We start from the raw sequence: 21,885 nt of genomic DNA on the forward strand, positions 1-21,885 counted from the left end.
ATACCTAGGGCTGGGTCAGTCTACAGTACAGTATACCTAGGGCTGGGTCAGTCTACAGTACAGTATACCTAGGGCTGGGTCAGCCTACTGTACAGTATACCTAGGGCTGGGTCAGTCTACAGTACAGTATACCTAGGGCTGGGTCAGTCTACAGTACAGTATACCTAGGGCTGGGTCAGTCTACTGTACAGTATACCTAGGGCTGGGTCAGTCTACAGTACAGTATACCTAGGGTTGGGTCAGTCTACTGTACAGTATACCTAGGGCTGGGTCAGTCTACAGTACAGTATACCTAGGGCTGGGTCAGTCTACTGTACAGTATACCTAGGGCTGGGTCAGCCTACTGTACAGTATAACTAGGGCTGGGTCAGCCTACTGTACAGTATACCTATGGCTGGGTCAGTCTACAATACAGTATACCTAGGGCTGGGTCAGTCTACAATACAGTATACCTAGGGCTGGGTCAGTCTACAGTACAGTATACCTAGGGCTGGGTCAGTCTACAGTACAGTATACCTAGGGCTGGGTCAGTCTACTGTACAGTATACCTAGGACTGGGTCAGTCTACTGTACAGTATACCTAGGGCGGGGTCAGTCTACTGTACAGTATACCTAGGGCTGGGTCAGTCTACAGTACAGTATACCTAGGGCTGGGTCAGTCTACAGTACAGTATACCTAGGGCTGGGTCAGCCTACTGTACAGTATAACTAGGGCTGGGTCAGCCTACTGTACAGTATACCTATGGCTGGGTCAGCCTACTGTACAGTATACCTAGGGCTGGGTCAGTCTACAATACAGTATACCTAGGGCTGGGTCAGCCTACTGTACAGTATACCTATGGCTGGGTCAGCCTACTGTACAGTATACCTAGGGCTGGGTCAGTCTACTGTACAGTATACCTAGGGCTGGGTCAGCCTACTGTACAGTATAACTAGGGCTGGGTCAGCCTACTGTACAGTATACCTATGGCTGGGTCAGTCTACAATACAGTATACCTAGGGCTGGGTCAGTCTACAATACAGTATACCTAGGGCTGGGTCAGTCTACAGTACAGTATACCTAGGGCTGGGTCAGTCTACAGTACAGTATACCTAGGGCTGGGTCAGTCTACTGTACAGTATACCTAGGACTGGGTCAGTCTACTGTACAGTATACCTAGGACTGGGTCAGTCAACTGTACAGTATACCTAGGGCTGGGTCAGTCTACAGTACAGTATACCTAGGGCTGGGTCAGTCTACAGTACAGTATACCTATGGCTGGGTCAGTCTACTGTACAGTATACCTAGTATACCCATTACTCCATCACTGCTGTCCAGAACAGTCTTCCCTACTTATTCAACTTAATGTATTAAGTCGGCTTCTTTTAATTAAAGATTGACTTATTTTCATTTTAAATGTTCACTTCTGTAGTCAGACAAGTCCTTTCTCTTTCTTCTCCTGCTAGAATCAACCACATGTGTCTTCTAGTGATCTTTTGATAGGACAGGCACCTGCCAATCACAAAGTGAGCGATGACAGGGACAGTGCTGGTGGGTCAGTCTGCTGTGTGTCCCGCCTCGCCGTACCGGTGTTATTTCTGTGCGCTGTGGTTGGCTGCAGTCTAATTTATGGTCTCTCCTCTCCTCTCTCCACCTCTCATCCCCCAGAGAGGCAGGAAGGTAGTGGATAAGCCTGTCAGTCTCAGTATGATGGATCATGCTCTGCACTCAGCTTGCTCTCTGGGCTCTATCTCCCTCTTTCTCCTCCCTTTCTCTCCTCCCTCTCTCTCCTCCCTCTCCCTCCTCCCTCTCTCCTCCCTCTCTCTCCTCCCCCTCTCTCCTCCCTCTCTCTCTCTCTCTCTCTCTCCTCCCCCTCTCTCTCTCTTGTTCTCTCTCCCTCCTCCCCTCTCTCTCTCTTGTTCTCTCTCTCTCCTCCCCCTCTCTCTCCCCCCTCCCTCTCTCTTTCCTCTCTCTCTCTCTCTCTCTCTCTCTTTCTCACCCCCTCTCTCTCCTCTCTCTCTCTCTCTTCCCCCTCTCTCTCCTCTCTCTCTCCTCCCCCTCTCTCTCTCTTGTTCTCTCTCTCTCTCTCCTCTCTCTCTCTCTCCTCCCATGTCAAGCCCCTGTCAGTAGCCCTCTGTAGTCCCTCATATCAGAGTTATACTCTTTAGTCTCTTAATGTGTTCTTAAGGGAACTCTATTCCCTAGATAGTGCACTACCCCATAGAGCCCTGGTCAAAAATAGTGCACTATCTAGGGAATAGGGTTTCATTTGGCACGGCAAACTCATATTGTGTATCAGATTGAGGTCACTAGTCTCCCTGTACTCTCTAAGCCATCGGGGCAGAACAGAGCACAGAACCCTGGAAAGTGGAAATGATCATGATAAGGACTGTGCTGTGGCCCAGATACACAGCTTATCAATGTCCACACACACACACACACACACACACACACACACACACACACACACACACACTGCTGAATGAGATCATGAACCAGATTGAGTTTGTGTCTAGGAGGCTGTACTGTATGAGGACAGAGGAGTGGTCCTCAATACAGAGTCTGGTTATAATACACAGTGACCCATATAGTGCCTCTCTCTGCCTGTCTTCCCCTCTCTCGCTCTCTGTCTTCTCCCCTCAGTCTCTCTCTCTCTGTCGTCCACCCTCAGTCTCTCTCTCTCTCTCTCTCTCTCTCTCTCTCTCTCTCTCTCTGTCTCCCCCCCACAGTCTCTCTCTCTCTCTCTCTCTCTATGTCATCCCCCCTCTGTCCCTGTCTTCCCCTCTCTCTCTCTCTCTCCGCCTTCCCCCCTCTCTCTCTCTCTCTACCTTCCCCTCTCTCTCTCTCTCTCTCTCCACCTTCCCCTCTCTCTCTCTGCCTTCCCCTCTCTCTCTGTCTTCCCCCTCTCTCTCTGTCCCTGTCTTCCCCTCTCTCTCTCTCCGCCTTCCCCTCTCTCTCTCCGCCTTCCCCTCTCTCTCTCTGCCTTCCCCCCTCTCTCTCTCTCTCTCTCTCTCTCTCTCTCTCTGCCTTCCCCTCTCTCTCTCTCCACTTCCCCTCTCTCTCTCTCTGCCTTCCCCTCTCTCTCGCTCCACTTCCCCTCTCTCTCTCTCTCTGCCTTCCTCTCTCTCTCTCTCTCCACTTCCCCTCTCTCTCTCGCTGCCCTCCCCTCTCTCTCTCTCTCTCTCTCCACCTTCACCCCTCTCTCTCTCTGCCTTCCCCTCTCTCTCTCTCTCTCTCTCCACCTTCACCCCTCTCTCTCTCCACTTCCCCTCTCTCTCTCTCTGCCTTCCCCTCTCTCTCTCTCTCTCTCTCTCTCTCTCTCTCTCCACCTTCCCCCCCTCTCTCTCTGCCTTCCCCTCTCTCTCTCTCTCTCTCTCTCTTCCCCTCTCTCTCTCTCTGTCTCTCTCTCTCTCTCTCTCTCTCTGCCTTCCCCTCTCTCTCTCCACTTCCCCTCTCTCTCTCGCTGCCCTCCCCTCTCTCTCTCTCTCTCTCTCTCTCTCTCTCTCCGCCTTCACCTCTCTCTCTCTCTCTCTCTCTCTCTCTCTCTCTCTCTCTCTCTGTCTCTGTCTCTGTCTCTGTCTCTCTCTCTCTCTCTCTCTCTCTCTCTCTCTCTCTCTGTCTTGTTCATCTTCATTTGAATGACCCAAAAGCACATATAGGCTAATATTGGTTAAATATGACTAATTTCTCCCTTCCCCTCCCTCCATCTCCCTTCCCCTCCCCCCATCTCCCTTCCCCTCCCCCATCTCCCTTCTCCTCCCTTCCCCTCCCTCCCCCTCCCCCCATCTCCCTTCTCCTCCCCATCTACCTTTCCCTCCATCTCCCTTCCCCTCCCCCCATCTCCCTCCCCCTTCTCCTCCCTCCATCTCCCTTCTCCTCCCTCCATCTCCCTTCCCCTCCCTCCCTCCCTCCCTCCCTCTGTAGTGAACGGTGTGCCGTGGTCCAGTGAAGGTCCCAGGAGGAACAGTCACACGTTTAACTGTCGTATGCTGGTCAACCCTCACAGTGACAACAGGGACGAGACCAACGACCATGAGAGACAGCAACAGAAATACGAAGCCATGCAGTGTTTCGCTGTCTCCGAACCCAAGAGCATCAAGGAGGAGGCAGAAGGTATGGAGAGAGGGGGGAGGGATTCACTGTAAACCCAAGAGCATCAAGGAGGAGGCCGAAGGTATGGAGAGAGGGGGGAGGGATTCACTGTAAACCCAAGAGCATCAAGGAGGAGGCCGAAGGTATGGAGAGAGGGGGAGGGATTCACTGTAAACCCAAGAGCATCAAGGAGGAGACAGAAGGTATGGAGAGAGGGGGGAGGGATTCACTGTAAACCCAAGAGCATCAAGGAGGAGGCCGAAGGTATGGAGAGAGGGGGAGGGATTCACTGTAAACCCAAGAGCATCAAGGAGGAGGTAGAAGGTATGGAGAGAGGGGGGAGGGAGAGAGGGGGGAGGGAGAGGGATTCACTGTAAACCCAAGAGCATCAAGGAGGAGTCAGAAGGTATGGAGAGAGGGGGGAGGGGACAGGAAGGTGACTGGGGAAGGAGGAGGAACACAGGAAGGTGACTGGGGGACAGGAAGGTGACTGGGGGAGTAGGAGGAACACAGGAAGGTGACTGGGGGAGGAGGAGGGGGACAGGAAGGTGACTGGGGGACAGGAAGGTGACTGGGGGATTAGGAGGAACACAGGAAGGTGACTGGGGGACAGGAAGGTGACTGGGGGAGTAGGAGGAACACAGGAAGGTGACTGGGGGAGGAGGAGGGGGACAGGAAGGTGACTGGGGGAGTAGGAGGGGTACAGGAAGGTGACTGGGGGAGTAGGAGGGGGACAGGAAGGTGACTGGGGGAGGAGGAGGGGGACAGGAAGGTGACTGGGGGAGGAGGAGGGGGACAGGAAGGTGACTGGGGGAGGAGGAGGGGGACAGGAAGGTGACTGGGGGAGGAGGAGGGGGACAGGAAGGTGACTGGGGGAGTATGAGGGGGACAGGAAGGTGACTGGGGGAGTAGGAGGAACACAGGAAGGTGACTGGGGGAGGAGGTGGGGGACAGGAAGGTGATTGGGGGACAGGAAGGTGACTGGGGGATTAGGAGGAACACAGGAAGGTGACTGGGGGAGGAGGAGGGGGACAGGAAGGTGACTGGGGGAGTAGGAGGGGGACAGGAAGGTGACTGGGGGAGTAGGAGGGGGACAGGATGGTGACTGTCTCCTGTTACATCCTGTTATACTGTCATCATGTCCCCTGTTACATCGTGTTATACTGTCATCATGTCACCCTGTTCCCTCTGTAGTGAAGGAGCACAGCCCTGCGCCCCACAATCATTAAAAACTACTAGATAAATAACAACACATACTGGAAATAAACCGTGTTTCAATTTCTCTCTCTCCCTCTCTCCCTTCTCTCCTCTCTTCTCCTCTCCCCCTCTCTCTCCCTCTCTCGCTTCCCCTCCCCCCTTTCTCTATCCCTCCCACCTCTCTCTCCCTCTTTCTCCCACTCCCTCCCTCCCCTCTCTCTCTTGCTCCCTCCCACCTCTCTCTCTCTCCCTCTCCTTCTAGACTTCCAGTCATGTCTGATTTGTGTGGCTCGCAGGATGCCCATGAAGGCGGGGCCAATTCTTCCCGCACACGAGAGCTTCACCACCCGCCAGGACCTTCAAGGTAACCAATCACAGCACTGAAATCCTACCACCTGACCTGGCATAAACAATCACACGGCGAGGATCATACCACCAGACCAGACATTAACCAATTACATCCACTGAATCATACCACCAGACCAGACATTAACCAATCACATCCACTGAATCATACCACCAGACCAGACATTAACCAATCACATCCACTGAATCATACCACCAGGCTGCCAATAACCAATCACACGGCCTGAAAAATGACCAATGCTGTCCACCAGGCGGATCTTAACCAATCGGAAAACAATCTATAAATAACCAGCAATACCCTAACCAATCACACAGCCAGACTGGTACGACCAGACAGATTATAACCAATCACATTAGTCTTTAAATGAGGTTTCCAGTGACAAAGTAACTTTTCTCAAGGTGTCACTGTGAAGAGATATGGTAGAGAGAGAGTGTTGTCTGAGTGCCAGCCCAAAGCCTGGTCAGTACCCAACCCGTGACCCTGGTGTACTGCTGTCCCAAAGCCTGGTCAGTACCCAACCCGTGACCCTGGTGTACTGCTGTCCCAAAGCCTGGTCAGTACCCAACACGTGACCCTGGTGTACTGCTGTCCCAAAGCCTGGTCAGTACCCAACACGTGACCCTGGTGTACTGCTGTCCCAAAGCCTGGTCAGTACCCAACACGTGACCCTGGTGTACTGCTGTCCCAAAGCCTGGTCAGTACCCAACCCGTGACCCTGGTGTACTGCTGTCCCAAAGCCTGGTCAGTACCCAACACGTGACCCTGGTGTACTGCTGTCCCAAAGCCTGGTCAGTACCCAACCCGTGACCCTGGTGTACTGCTGTCCCAAAGCCTGGTCAGTACCCAACACGTGACCCTGGTGTATTGCTGTCCCAAAGCCTGGTCAGTACCCAACACGTGACCCTGGTGTACTGCTGTCCCAAAGCCTGGTCAGTACCCAACACGTGACCCTGGTGTACTGCTGTTCTGGCACTGTACCTGAGTCTTTAGTCTGTCATTCACCCTGCAGTCTGTCTGCAGTCTACCTGCAGTCTACCTGTAGTCTACCTGTAGTCTACCTGTAGTCTACCTGTAGTCTACCTGCAGTCTACCTGTAGTCTACCTGCAGTCTACCTGCAGTCTACCTGCAGTCTACCTGCAGTCTACCTGTAGTCTACCTGCAGTCTACCTGCAGTCTACCTGTAGTCTACCTGCAGTCTACCTGCAGTCTACCTGCAGTCTACCTGCAGTCTACCTGTAGTCTACCTGCAGTCTACCTGTAGTCTACCTGCAGTCTACCTGCAGTCTACCTGTAGTCTACCTGCAGTCTACCTGCAGTCTACCTGCAGTCTACCTGCAGTCTACCTGTAGTCTACCTGCAGTCTACCTGCAGTCTACCTGTAGTCTACCTGCAGTCTACCTGTAGTCTACCTGCAGTCTACTTGACCGCTCTGTTTCAGCCTCCATGCACACTGGACAGGGAGTATCAAATCAAATGTATTTATATAGCCCTTCGTACATCAGCTGATATCTCAAAGTGCTGTACAGAAACCAAGCCTAAAACCCCAAACAGCAAGCAATGCAGGTTTAGAAGCACGGTGGCTAGGAAAAACTCCCTAGAAAGGCCAAAACCTTGGAAGAAACCTAGAGAGGAACCAGGCTATGAGGGGTGGCCAGTCCTCTTCTGGCTGTGCTGGGTGGAGATTAGAAACCTAGAGAGGAACCAGGCTATGAGGGGTGGCCAGTCCTCTTCTGGCTGTGCAGGGTGGAGATTATTAACCCAGAGAGGAACCAGGCTATGAGGGGTGGCCAGTCCTCTTCTGGCTGTGCCGGGTGGCGATTATAAACCTAGAGAGGAACCAGGCTATGAGGGGTGGCCAGTCCTCTTCTGGCTGTGCGGGTGGAGATTATAAACCTAGAGAGGAACCAGGCTATGTGGGGTGGCCAGTCCTCTTCTGGCTGTGCCGGGTGGAGATTATAAACCTAGAGAGGAACCAGGCTATGAGGCGTGGCCAGTCCTCTTCTGGCTGTGCTGGAAGTATGACAGAACAGCGTGTGTGAACGACACAGGGAGGAGGTCTATGAGTGTGTAAAACAGATGGACAGATAGTGTGTGTGGGTGTGTGTGTGTGCGCGCGCTTGTGTGCATGTAAGCTCAATAACCTGACCTCATGCGTGTGAGCATTTGTGATCAGTAGCCTGACTCTCTCTATCTCCGTTGTGTCCCTAGGTAAGATCACGTCACTAGACACCAGTCTTCTGAGAGCCTCTATGAAGCCTGGCTGGGAAGACCTGGTGAGGACAAGTATCCAGAGGTTTCACCTACAGAACGACGGAGAGATGTCCTTCGCCAAGAGACACCAACAAGAGGGTGAGACTACCAGACGAGGCCTATATCATCTTGGACTACCAGACGAGGCCTATATCATCTTAGGCTACCAGACGAGGCCTATATCATCTTAGACTACCAGACGAGGCCTATATCATCTTAGACTACCAGACGAGGCCTATATCGTCTTAGACAATCACAACACATCATGTTAGTCCTTGAATCCAAAGCTCCGTCCATGAATTTGAGTGGTTACATTTCTCCAATATCGTCACTCAGCTATTTACCAAAACATGTGATGGGGTGACTGCTTTGTTGTCGTTTCGATCCCAGATTTCTTTTTTAACACGGTAGGTCGTTCCCCGTGTGTGTCTCTTTCCAGTGTTGCATCACGGCCAGGCATTCAGCCCCATCTACAGGTTCTCTCTGTCAGACGGGACCATCGTGTCGGCTCACACCAAGAGCAAGCTGGTCCGCTCCCCTGCCACCAACGAACCCCAGCTCTACATGTCTCTACACCTGCTACAGAGGTACGAACCCTAACCCCTGACCCCTGACCCCTAACCCCAGCTCTACATGTCTCTACACCTGCTACAGAGGTACGTACCCTGACCCCTAACCCCAGCTCTACATGTCTCTACACCTGTTACAGAGGTATGTACCCTGACCCCTGACCCCTAACCCCAGCTCTACATGTCTCTACACCTGTTACAGAGGTACGTTCCCTAACCCCTGACCCCTAACCCCTGAACCCCAGCTCTACATGTCTCTACACCTACTACAGAGGTACGTACCCTGACCCCTGACCCCTAACCCCAGCTCTACATGTCTCTACACCTGCTACAGAGGTATGTACCCTGACCCCTGACCCCTAACCCCAGCTCTACATGTCTCTACACCTACTACAGAGGTACGTACCCTGACCCCTGACCCCTAACCCCAGCTCTACATGTCTCTACACCTGCTACAGAGGTATGTACCCTGACCCCTGACCCCTAACCCCAGCTCTACATGTCTCTACACCTGTTACAGAGGTACGTTCCCTAACCCCTGACCCCTAACCCCTGAACCCCAGCTCTACATGTCTCTACACCTGTTACAGAGGTACGAACCCTAACCCCTGACCCCTAACCCCAGCTCTACATGTCTCTACACCTGTTACAGAGGTACGTTCCCTAACCCCTGACCCCTAACCCCTGAACCGCAGCTCTACATGTCTCTACACCTACTACAGAGGTACGTACCCTGACCCCTGACCCCTAACCCCAGCTCTACATGTCTCTACACCTGCTACAGAGGTACGAACCCTGACCCTTGATCCCTAACCCAGAGCGTGGTTTACATGAGGGTTTCGGGGTGTAACTAGTGGTTTACATGAGGGTTTCAGGGTGTAACTAGTGGTTTACATTAGGATTTCAGGGTGTAACTAGTGGTTTACATGAGGGTTTCAGGGTGTAGCTAGTGGTTTACATTAGGATTTCAGGGTGTAACTAGTGGTTTACATGAGGGTTTCAGGGTGTAACTAGTGGTTTACATTAGGATTTCAGGGTGTAACTAGTGGTTTACATGAGGGTTTCAGGGTGTAGCTAGTGGTTTACATGAGGTTTTCGGGGTGTAGCTAGTGGTTTACATGAGGGTTTCAGGGTGTAGCTAGTGGTTTACATGAGGGTTTCAGGGTGTAGCTAGTGGTTTACATTAGGGTTTCAGGGTGTAGCTAGTGGTTTACATGAGGGTTTCAGGGTGTAGCTAGTGGTTTACATTAGGGTTTCAGGGTGTAACTAGTGGTTTACATTAGGGTTTCAGGGTCTAACTAACCTGTCTGTCACTCTGTGGGGACCTGTCTGTCACTCTGTGGGGACCTGTCTGTCACTCTGTGGGGACCTGTCTGTCTCAAGGGGTGTGGGGGGGGCATTAATCGGGGACTGAACTACACACTGAATAGAGGATGTTCCTTTGTCCCAAATGGCGACTTTGACGGGGGTGGGGGCCACATGGAAATCTGAACTCATCAGGAGGGGCAGCAGTATGTTTACGTACCCACAGTCCACTGCTTTGTGCAATTAATCCGTTTGTGCAGTTAAAATACTTTAAATTACTTTGTGCAGTTAAATTACTTTAAAATACTTTGTGCAGTTAAATTACTTTAAATTACTTTGTGCAGTTAAATTACTTTAAAATACTTTGTGCAGTTAAATTACTTTAAAATACTTTGTGCAGTTAAAATACTTTGTGCAGTTAAATTACTTTAAATTACTTTGTGCAGTTAAATTACTTTGTGCAGTTAAATTACTTTGTGCAGTTAAATTACTTTAAAATACTTTGTGCAGTTAAAAAACGTTAAAATACTTTGTGCAGTTAAATTACTTTGTGCAGTTAAATTACTTTAAAATACTTTGTGCAGTTAAAATACTTTAAAATACTTTGTGCAGTTAAAATACTTTGTGCAGTTAAATTACTTTAAAATACTTTGTGCAGTTAAAATACTTTAAAATACTTTGTGCAGTTAAAATACTTTGTGCAGTTAAATTACTTTAAAATACTTTGTGCAGTTAAATTACTTTAAAATACTTTGTGCAGTTAAATTACTTTAAAATACTTTGTGCAGTTAAATTACTTTAAAATACTTTGTGCAGTTAAATTACTTTAAAATACTTTGTGCAGTTAAAATACTTTGTGCAGTTAAAATACTTTGTGTAGTTAAATTACTTTAAAATACTTTGTGCAGTTAAATTACTTTGTGCAGTTAAATTACTTTGTGCAGTTAAATTACTTTAAAATACTTTGTGCAGTTAAAATACTTTAAAATACTTTGTGCAGTTAAATTACTTTGTGCAGTTAAATTACTTTAAAATACTTTGTGCAGTTAAATTACTTTAAAATACTTTGTGCAGTTAAATTACTTTAAAATACTTTGTGCAGTTAAAATACTTTGTGCAGTTAAAATACTTTGTGCAGTTAAATTACTTTAAAATACTACTTTGTGCAGTTAAATTACTTTAAAATACTTTGTGCAGTTAAATTACTTTGTGCAGTTAAATTACTTTGTGCAGTTAAATTACTTTAAAATACTTTGTGCAGTTAAAATACTTTAAAATACTTTGTGCAGTTAAATTACTTTGTGCAGTTAAATTACTTTAAAATACTTTGTGCAGTTAAAATACTTTAAAATACTTTGCGCAGTTAAAATACTTTGTGCAGTTAAATTACTTTAAAATACTTTGTGCAGTTAAAATACTTTAAAATACTTTGTGCAGTTAAAATACTTTGTGCAGTTAAATTACTTTAAAATACTTTGTGCAGTTAAATTACTTTAAAATACTTTGTGCAGTTAAATTACTTTAAAATACTTTGTGCAGTTAAATTACTTTAAAATACTTTGTGCAGTTAAATTACTTCAAAATACTTTGTGCAGTTAAAATACTTTGTGCAGTTAAATTACTTTAAAATACTTTGTGCAGTTAAATTACTTTGTGCAGTTAAATTACCTTGTGCAGTTAAATTACTTTAAAATACTTTGTGCAGTTAAAATACTTTAAAATACTTTGTGCAGTTAAATTACTTTGTGCAGTTAAATTACTTTAAAATACTTTGTGCAGTTAAATTACTTTAAAATACTTTGTGCAGTTAAATTACTTTAAAATACTTTGTGCAGTTAAAATACTTTGTGCAGTTAAAATACTTTGTGCAGTTAAATTACTTTAAAATACTTTGTGCAGTTAAATTACTTTAAAATACTTTGTGCAGTTAAATTACTTTGTGCAGTTAAATTACTTTGTGCAGTTAAATTACTTTAAAATACTTTGTGCAGTTAAAATACTTTAAAATACTTTGTGCAGTTAAAATACTTTGTGCAGTTAAATTACTTTAAAATACTTTGTGCAGTTAAAATACTTTAAAATACTTTGTGCAGTTAAAATACTTTGTGCAGTTAAATTACTTTAAAATACTTTGTGCAGTTAAATTACTTTAAACTACTTTGTGCAGTTAAAATACTTTGTGCAGTTAACATACTTTAAAATACTTTGTGCAGTTAAATTACTTTAAATTACTTTGTGCAGTTAAATTACTTTGTGCAGTTAAATTACTTTAAAATACTTTGTGCAGTTAAAATACTTTGTGCAGTTAAATTACTTTAAATTACTTTGTGCAGTTAAATTACTTTGTGCAGTTAAATTACTTTAAATTACTTTGTGCAGTTAAATTACTTTAAAATACTTTGTGCAGTTAAATTATTTTAAATTACTTTGTGCAGTTAAAATACTTTAAAATACTTTGTGCAGTTAAATTACTTTAAAATACTTTGTGCAGTTAAATTACTTTGTGCAGTTAAATTACTTTGTGCAGTTAAATTACTTTGTGCAGTTAAATTACTTTAAAATACTTTGTGCAGTTAAATTACTTTAAAATACTTTGTGCAGTTAAATTACTTTAAATGACTTTGTGCAGTTAAATTACTTTAAATGACTTCACTAAATGCATTGTACCATTAGTCTGGGCCGGCCCTAGACGTTTTTGGGCCCTACGTGAGATTTGGTTGGTGGGGCCCCCCGTCTCGCGGGGAAAACATTTGACTGTCCCCCAACTTGATGGCAGAGAGAGAACACATTTTCATGTCATTCTGTTAATTTTTCCATGGAGGCGTAGAGAGAATGTTGCTCATTTCCTGCAATTCTGGCTAGACTAACTCACCAATCTAAACATAAATGTTAGCTGACATAACATGAGGAAAACTGCTGATGTAGGTTATTGTACTATTCTAACTCAACAGTAAGTTAAGACCCCGACTGAGTTGTTTTGGTCGGGGGTCCCTGGTTTTGGCATTTGTTCTGCGAGCCTACAAAAGGCTGAGCAAGTTAACCAGCCCTATATAATGGTACTACTGTTGCCCAGAGCTCATGGGGTGTCATTTGGGACGTGTGTGTGTGTGTGTGTGTGTGTGTGTGTGTGTGGAGGATAAAGTTTGTTAGCAGCAGGTTGCCAGTTTGTGTAGGTTAGTAGTTACTACTCTAAATATGGCTGTATCTTCCTCCATCAGGGAACAATCAAGGTCTGATCTGGGCCCGGGTCAAGACATGGGGCCCGGTGGACAGGGGCCAGGGATCAGCCCCAACCCTTCCATAACCCCTCCAACCCAGGGGACCCTCTCTGGTTTGGGCCCCCAGGGACAGGACACTACAATCAGCTCCAACAGCACGTTCTGTTCCCCTCCTCATGGAAGTCCAGGGTCCAGAGAACCAGGGCTCGGAGCCATGGGGCCAGGGTCCAGAGAACCAGGGCTCGGACCCATGGGGCCAAGGTCCAGAGAACCAGGGCTCGGACCCATGGGGCCAGGGTCCAGAGAACCAGGGCTCGAAACCATGGGGCCAGGGTCCAGAGAACCAGGGCTCGGAGCCATGGGGCCAGGGTCCAGAGAACCAGGGCTCGGAGCCATGGGGCCAGGGTCGGAACACATACAGGACTACCACTACGGCTGCCCCCCCCAGCCCATGGGCCACTCCGGAGGGTTACAGGGAGGCATGAACCTCCACATCCACCCTAACCATCAAGGGGCTAATTGGAGGATGAGCAGCCCGTCTCGAAGCAGCCCTAGCCCAGCCGGAGGGGCCCATCTGGGGCAACAGATTTCTATGTTGTCCCCTAGGCACAGGGCAAGTCCAGGGATGGCAGGGAGCCCTCGCTTGGCCCCAAGCCTGCACTCGCCCTCCCCTGTGGGGATGGCTGGGTCTGGAACAGGGGTTGCAGTAGGAGGTAGCGGTCCTGCGGCTAACAGTCATGCTAACAGTCATGCTAACAGCCATGCTAACAGCCATGCTAACAGTCATGCTAACAGCTATGCTAACAGCCACAGCTACGGCAGTAGTTCTCTGTCGGCCCTGCAGGCTCTGAGTGAGTGTCACGGGGTCAGAGAAGGCAGTGGTGAACACACACACCCTCACGGCGCAGGGGGCCAGCATCCTCAAACACACGCCCTGGGATCACCTGACAGGAAGACGATGGGATCGCCCGCTGGGATGGCGTTGGGATCAGGAGTCAACCCTCACATGATGTCGAAGCTTGGCGGCGGTAAGGGAAATGGGGACTCTTTGGGCAGAGAGCAGGAACATGGTCAGGGTGGACAATATGACCAGAGACATACAGATGGGAACGGTACCCACGGTAACCATGGTACCCACGGTAACCACGCTGACATCACAGAGGAGAGGGATGGCCTCGACGGTGGCTCCGGCGCACAGAGCCGTAGACAACGCTGTGACAACAAGGGCCACACCAAACTCCTCCAGCTTCTCACCACCAAGTCCCAACCCCTCGACACCCCTTTGTCCCCCAACGGAGGAGGGGACCCCAAGGACCCCTCGTCAGGGCTGGGGGGCCCTTACGCTCCAGGGGGCCACGCCACCTCCCTAAAGGATAAACACAAGATACTTCACAGGCTGCTCCAGAACAGCACCTCTCCTGTGGACCTGGCCAAGCTCACTGCTGAGGCCACGGGCAGGGAGCTGGGGGAGCAAGGTGGGTGTGGTAACAGACAGACGGGACACGGTACGGACGGGAACCTCACACCCAAACAGGAGCCCCTGAGTCCCAATAAGAAGGACAACGCCCTGCTGAGGTATCTGATGGATAAAGAGGACAGTGGGATGAAGGCGAGGCAGGGGAAGACGGAGGGAGCAGGAGGGCAGGTGAAGACGGAGAAACAGGATTCAGGATACGACCGCGCTGAACAGGTGAGTGGCCGGAGGATCATGTGCCGTAGTCTCTGTGATATCTTCCCTGCCGTAGTCTCTGTGACATCTTCCCTGCTGTAGTCTCTGTGATATCTTCCCTGCCGTAGTCTCTGTGATACATTCCCCTCTGTAGTCTCTGTGATATCTACCCTGCCGTAGTCTCTGTGATATCTTCCCTGCCGTAGTCTCTGTGATATCTACCCTTCCGTAGTCCCTGTGATATCTTCCCTGCCGTAGTCTCTGTGATATCTTCCCTGCCGTAGTCTCTGTGATATCTTCCCTGCCGTAGTCTCTGTGATATCTACCCTGCCATAGTCTCTGTGATATCTACCCTGCCGTAGTCTCTGTGATATATTCCCTGCCGTAGTCTCTGTGAAATATTCCCTGCCGTAGTCTCTGTGATATCTTCCCTGCCGTAGTCTCTGTGATACATTCCCCTCCGTAGTCTCTGTGATATCTTCCCTGCCGTAGTCTCTGTGATACATTCCCCTCCGTAGTCTCTGTGATATCTTCCCTGCCGTAGTCTCTGTGATACATTCCCCTCCGTAGTCTCTGTGATATCTACCCTGCCGTAGTCTCTGTGATATCTTCCCTGTCGTAGTCTCTGTGATATCTTCCCTGCCGTAGTCTCTGTGATATCTTCCCTGCCGTAGTCTCTGTGATATCTTCCCTGCCATAGTCTCTGTGATATCTTCCCTGCCATAGTCTCTGTGATATCTTCCCTGCCGTAGTCTCTGTGATACATTCCCCTCCGTAGTCTCTGTGACATCTTCCCTGCTGTAGTCTCTGTGATGTTAAAGAAGGCTCCTTCCTGTAGCTCACAATATGAAGGCTGAATACCACTATTGTCCTCTGGGCTGTGAAGAGACACACCAGTCATAGGCTACTGAGCTGTCACATTGTCATTTTCCGTCACATTTTGTGACATTCAAAATGTAAAATCTCAATGGGATATAAATAAACTATACATTTACATATCCAGTGATATTTCAAGTCAGATGCATTACACCGATGGTATGATGGAGAATGTCAGAAGAGGATGTTAGAACAGAATGTCGGAACAGGATGTTGGAATGTTAGAACAGAATGTTGGAATGTCAGAACAGAATGTTGGAATGTCAGAACAGAATGTTAGAATGTCAGAACAGGACGTTGGAATGTCATAACAGAATGTTGGAATGTCAGAACAGAATGTTGGAATGTCAGAACAGAATGTTGGAATGTCAGAACAGAATGTTGGAATGTCAAAACAGGATGTTGGAATGTCGGAACAGAATGTCGGAACAGGATGTCAGAACAGGATGTCAGAACAGAATATCGGAATGTCAGAACAGGATGTGGGAATGTCAGAACAGGATATGGGAATGTCAGAACAGGATGTTGGAATGTCAGAACAGGATGTCAGAACAGGATGTCAGAACAGGATGTCAGAACAGGATGTCAGAACAGGATGTCAGAACAGGATGTTGGAATGTCAGAACAGAATGTTGGAATGTCAGAACAGAATGTTGGAATGTCAGAACAGAATGTTAGAATGTCAAAACAGGACGTTGGAATGTCAGAACAGAATGTTGGAATGTGAGAACAGAATGTCGGAACAGGATGTCAGAACAGAATGTTGGAATGTCAGAACAGAATGTTGGAATGTCAGAACAGAATGTTGGAATGTCAGAACAGAATGTTGGAATGTCAGAACAGAATGTTGGAATGTCAGAACAGGATGTGGGAATGTCAGAACAGGATGTGGGAATGTCTGAACAGGATGTGGGAATGTCAGAACAGGATGTTGGAATGTCAGAACAGGATGTCAGAACAGGATGTGGGAATGTCAGAACAGGATGTGGGAATGTCAGAACAGGATGTTGGAATGTCAGAACAGGATGTCAGAACAGGATGTCGGAACAGAATGTCAGAACAGGATGTCAGAACAGAATATCGGAATGTCAGAACAGGATGTGGGAATGTCTGAACAGGATGTGGGAATGTCAGAACAGGATGTTGGAATGTCAGAACAGGATGTCAGAACAGGATGTGGGAATGTCAGAACAGGATGTGGGAATGTCAGAACAGGATGTTGGAATGTCAGAACAGGATGTCAGAACAGGATGTGGGAATGTCAGAACAGGATGTGGGAATGTCAGAACAGGATGTGGGAATGTCAGAACAGGATGTGGGAATGTCAGAACAGGATGTGGGAATGTCAGAACAGGATGTGGGAATGTCAGAACAGGATGTGGGAATGTCAGAACAGCTGCTAGCAAGCTGAAAGAGAAGACAGGGTGTAATGAGGTACAATGGATCCACCCTAGAAAGTAGGGCCAGCATGATACCAGTATCGTGGCAAAGGAAACGAAACACGACACAGACTTTACATCTTCAGGAAAAGAGCCCTAATGTTGGAAACGATCATCATTATGGTGTCATCCAGACATTTATTTTACAAACTATAGCACACAATAAGTTACATACAGGAGGTTATCAGGACCCAAAGAGTTAGGTCTGCTTCGGGTTGTCATTTTAGCCATGGAACAAATAGTGCAATGCTGGGAGCATCCCGTCCCTACTAAAGAAGGAAGGGTGTAGGGTGTAGGGTGTAATGTACTACTGGGGATACACCCTAAAGAAACTGAAGGAAGGGTGTAGGGTGTAATGTACTACTGGGGATACACCCTAAAGAAAACAGTGTGTTCTCTTTCTCTGCCTCTTAAGTAAACCCCTCCAGCGATTAATTACCACAGTAAAAAGAGAGGTGGAAATTCCTGCTTTCGCTATTGGATCATGAGGAGAGCACTGTTTAAGTAGTGTTGGGTAACGGCGGCCGAAAACTCCTCTTGGAACTAAAACCCGTTTCTTTGTCAGAGGAGTATTGGTTGGCAGCAGGGATGTTTCAAGTGTTTCACTGTAGGGGTAGGGTGCTTGCCGTCTATGAAGTACCTGCACACACACACACACACACACACACACACGCGGGTACGACTGCGAGGTGAGAGATGGTGGCAGAAGGACGTTTTACCTCAACCGCCAGGGTAGCCTAGTGGTTAGAGTGTAGAGGCTGCAGGGTAGCCTAGTGGTTAGAGTGTAGAGGAGGCAGGTAGCCTAGTGGTTAGAGTGTAGAGGTGGCAGGGTAGCCTAGTGGTTAGAGTGTAGGGGTGGCAGGTAGCCTAGTGGTTAGAGTGTAGAGGTGGTAGGGTAGCCTAGTGGTTAGAGTGTAGAGGTGGCAGGTAGCCTAGTGGTTAGAGTGTAGGGGTGGCAGGTAGCCTAGTGGTTAGAGTGTAGAGGTGGTAGGGTAGCCTAGTGGTTAGAGAGTAGAGGTGGCAGGTAGCCTAGTGGTTAGAGTGTAGAGGTGGCAGGGTAGCCTAGTGGTTAGAGTGTAGAGGTGGTAGGGTAGCCTAGTGGTTAGAGTGTAGAGGTGGCAGGTAGCCTAGTGGTTAGAGTGTAGGGGTGGCAGGTAGCCTAGTGGTTAGAGTGTAGAGGAGGCAGGTAGCCTAGTGGTTAGAGTGTAGAGGTGGCAGGGTAGCCTAGTGGTTAGAGTGTAGGGGTGGCAGGTAGCCTAGTGGTTAGAGTGTAGAGGTGGCAGGTAGACTAGTGGTTAGAGTGTAGAGGTGGCAGGTAGACTAGTGGTTAGAGTGTAGAGGTGGCAGGTAGCCTAGTGGTTAGAGTGTATCGGTGGCAGGTAGCCTAGTGGTTAGAGCGTAGAGGTGGCAGGGTAGCCTAGTGGTTAGAGTGTAGAGGCTGCAGGGTAGCCTAGTGGTTAGAGTGTAGAGGTGGCAGGTAGCCTAGTGGTTAGAGTGTTGGACTAGTAACCAGAAGGTTGCAAGTTCAAACCCCAGAACTGACAAGGTACCAATCTGTCGTTCTGCCCCACTGTTCCTAGGCCGTCATTGTAAAAAATAATTTGTTCTTAATAATGGGCCAAAAAACAGCCCTCCATTCGTCCAATGCCAAATGAAACAGCCCAGCTGACAACAAACGTTTTCAGAACGTTCCCTTAAGAGTTTTGTTCGGTCATTTAGCTACGGTTTTCATAGGAATGTTTCCAAGAGACCGTTCCCGTAATGTCAAACAGAACCTACCCAGAACCTGGTAATAATGTTCACGTTTCGTGAATATTCCAGTTTTCTGTGGGTTAGGAGAATCTTCCATCAACGTCCCACCAAACGTACTCAGTACGCGGTTACAACGTTCTCAGACTATATCATAGTCATGTTCTAGACACTTCATGAGAACATTGCATGAGCGTTATTTTCCCTCTATCCTCTCTTTTTCTCCCTCTATCCTCTCTCCCTCTATCCTCTCTTTCTCTATCCTCTCTCTCTATCCTCTCTCCCTCTATCCTCTCTCCCTCTATCCTCTCTCCCTCTATCCTCTCTTTCTCTCCCTCTATCCTCTCTCCCTCTATCCTCTCTTTCTCTCCCTCTATCCTCTCTCTCTATCCTCTCTCTCTATCCTCTCTCTCTATCCTCTCTCTCTCTCTCTATCCTCTCTCTCTATCCTCTCTCCCTCTATCCTCTCTCCCTATATCCTCTTTTCCTCTATCCTCTCACCTTCTATCCTCTCTCCCTCTATCCCCTCTTTCTCTCCCTCTATCCTCTCTCCCTCTATCCTCTCTTTCACTCCCTCTATCCTCTCTCTCTATCCTCTCTCCCTCTATCCTCTCTCCCTCTATCCTCTTTTCCTCTATCATCTCATCTTCTATCCTCTCTCCCTCTATCCCCTCTTTCTCTCCCTCTATCCTCTCTCCCTCTATCCTCTCTCTCTATCCTCTCTCTCTCTATCCTCTCTCCCTCTATCCTCTCTCCCTCTATCCTCTTTTCCTCTATCCTCTCACCTTCTATCCTCTCTCCCTCTATCCCCTCTTTCTCTTCCTCTATCCTCTCTCCCTCTATCCTCCCTCTATCCTCTCTCTCTATCCTCTCTCCCTCTATCCTCTCTCTCTATCCTCTCTCTCTCTATCCTCTCTCCCTCTATCCTCTCTCCCTCTCTCTCCCTCTCCCTCTCCCTCTCTCCCTCTATCCTCTCTTTCACTCCCTCTATCCTCTCTCCCTCTATCCTCTCTCCCTCTATCCCCTCTTTCTCTCCCTCTATCCTCTCTCCCTCTATCCTCTCTCCCTCTATCCTCTATTTCTCTCCCTATATCCTCTTTCACTCCCTCTATCCTCTTTCCCTCTATCCTCTCACCTTTTATCCTCTCTCCCTCTATCCCCTCTTTCTCTCCCTCTATCCTCTCTCCCTCTATCCTCTCCCTCTATCCTCTCTCCCTCTATCCTCTCTCCCTCTATCCCCTCTTTCACTCCCTCTATCCTCTCTTTCACTCCCTCTATCCTCTCTCTCTCTCCCTCTATCCTCTTTCTCTCCCTCTATCCTCTCTCTCTTGCTCCCTCAATCCTCTCGCGCTTTCCTCTCTCCTCTCTCTAAATCTTCTCTCACGATCGCCTCTATCCTCTCTCGCTCTCTCCCTCTCTCTATCTCTCCCTCTATCCTCTCTATCTCTCCCTCTATCCTCTCCTACTCTCCCTCTATCCTCTCTCTGTTCACAAGCATTTCGCTACACCCGCAATAGCATCTGCTAAATATGTGTATGCAACTAAGAAGTACAATTTGATTTGAGGGCTGAATTATTGATGAACTCAGAGCTAAATGAGAAATCAGAGAGGAGAGGGACTACAGTAGTGGACTGGATGAAGGTCAGAGAGGGACTACAGTAGTGGACTGGCTGAAGGTCAGAGAGGAGAGGGACTACAGTAGTGGATTGGATGAAGGTCAGAGAGGGACTACAGTAGTGGACTGGATGAAGGTCAGAGAGGGACTACAGTAGTGGACTGGCTGAAGTTGAGCTTTGCCTCACCTCTCCATATGAGACAGGATAGAGTTTGTCCAGCTAATCAACTTCCTTTCACCTCTCCTGGAGTCCGGAGCTGGGCTTCAGCCAGGGTTATACAGGTGCTCTGTGGGAAAGAAGACGTAATCAGCGTCCACTACTGATGACCTCACTACTGCCACCTGCTGTCACTGTTCTTATCATCTGAAGAGAGATACATTTCTTATGTGGCCAAGTAAATGTGTTCTGAATTAGTGGGTTAGGAGAAGTTGGTTCCCTCTCTGACCCTCAGCCAGTCCACTACTGATGACCTCACTACTGCCACCTGGGTTAGGAGAAGTTGGTTCCCTCTCTGACCTTCAGCCAGTCCACTACTGATGACCTCACTACTGCCACCTGGGTTAGGAGAAGTTGGTTCCCTCTCTGACCCTCAGCCAGTCCACTACTGATGACCTCACTACTGCCACCTGGGTTAGGAGAAGTTGGTTCCCTCTCTGACCTTCAGCCCGTCCACTACTGATGACCTCACTACTGCCACCTGGGTTAGGAGAAGTTGGTTCCCTCTCTGACCTTCAGCCCGTCCACTACTGATGACCTCACTACTGCCACCTGGGTTAGGAGAAGTTGGTTCCCTCTCTGACCTTCAGCCAGTCCACTACTGATGACCTCACTACTGCCACCTGGGTTAGGAGAAGTTGGTTCCCTCTCTGACCCTCAGCCAGTCCACTACTGATGACCTCACTACTGCCACCTGGGTTAGGAGAAGTTGGTTCCCTCTCTGACCTTCAGCCCGTCCACTACTGATGAACTCACTACTGCCACCTGGGTTAGGAGAAGTTGGTTCCCTCTCTGACCTTCAGCCCGTCCACTACTGATGAACTCACTACTGCCACCTGGGTTAGGAGAAGTTGGTTCCCTCTCTGACCTTCAGCCAGTCCACTACTGATGACCTCACTACTGCCACCTGGGTTAGGAGAAGTTGGTTCCCTCTTTGACCTTCAGCCCGTCCACTACTGATGACCTCACTACTGCCACCTGGGTTAGGAGAAGTTGGTTCCCTCTCTGACCTTCAGCCAGTCCACTACTGTAATCCCTATGGTTGGCAGCTGGCCAAATGATTTGTGATATGTAGCCATCTAGAAAAGACCTCGTCTGAACTATGTAGGCAGTTGAGAGAATCACAGAGAACCAACCACTGATCTGATGCTGGCCTGTTTTTCTCAGAAGGAAGGAAGGGAGTGAGGTAGGAATGGGCAATTCTTCTTCTGTTTACTTCTTCTCTCGCTCTCTCTCGGTTCCCGTTTCTAGTCGGATGGTCAGAGATCTTCTGTCTGGTATCGTTGGTATTGTTGTTGCAAAATACTTGTTGTCAATCATTTACAGTTTGTGGCACCCTAT

General features: G+C 48.2%; 1 protein-coding gene across 2 annotated transcripts in view; it reads left to right on the forward strand.

Moving 5' to 3' along the window:
* Window positions 1-21,885, forward strand: part of LOC110536532 (nuclear receptor coactivator 2) — a 236,266-nt gene that overhangs the window by 139,229 nt on the left and 75,152 nt on the right. For both annotated transcript variants that reach the window (XM_036934699.1, XM_036934700.1), the window contains exons 6-10: window positions 3,905-4,093; window positions 5,532-5,633; window positions 7,846-7,986; window positions 8,327-8,474; window positions 12,980-14,669. In XM_036934699.1, coding sequence (XP_036790594.1) covers window positions 3,905-4,093; window positions 5,532-5,633; window positions 7,846-7,986; window positions 8,327-8,474; window positions 12,980-14,669 — 2,270 coding nt within the window. The remainder of the gene's footprint in view (window positions 1-3,904; window positions 4,094-5,531; window positions 5,634-7,845; window positions 7,987-8,326; window positions 8,475-12,979; window positions 14,670-21,885) is intronic.

Source organism: Oncorhynchus mykiss, chromosome 11 (genome assembly GCF_013265735.2).
Source record: "Oncorhynchus mykiss isolate Arlee chromosome 11, USDA_OmykA_1.1, whole genome shotgun sequence".
Lineage (NCBI taxonomy): Eukaryota > Metazoa > Chordata > Actinopteri > Salmoniformes > Salmonidae > Oncorhynchus > Oncorhynchus mykiss.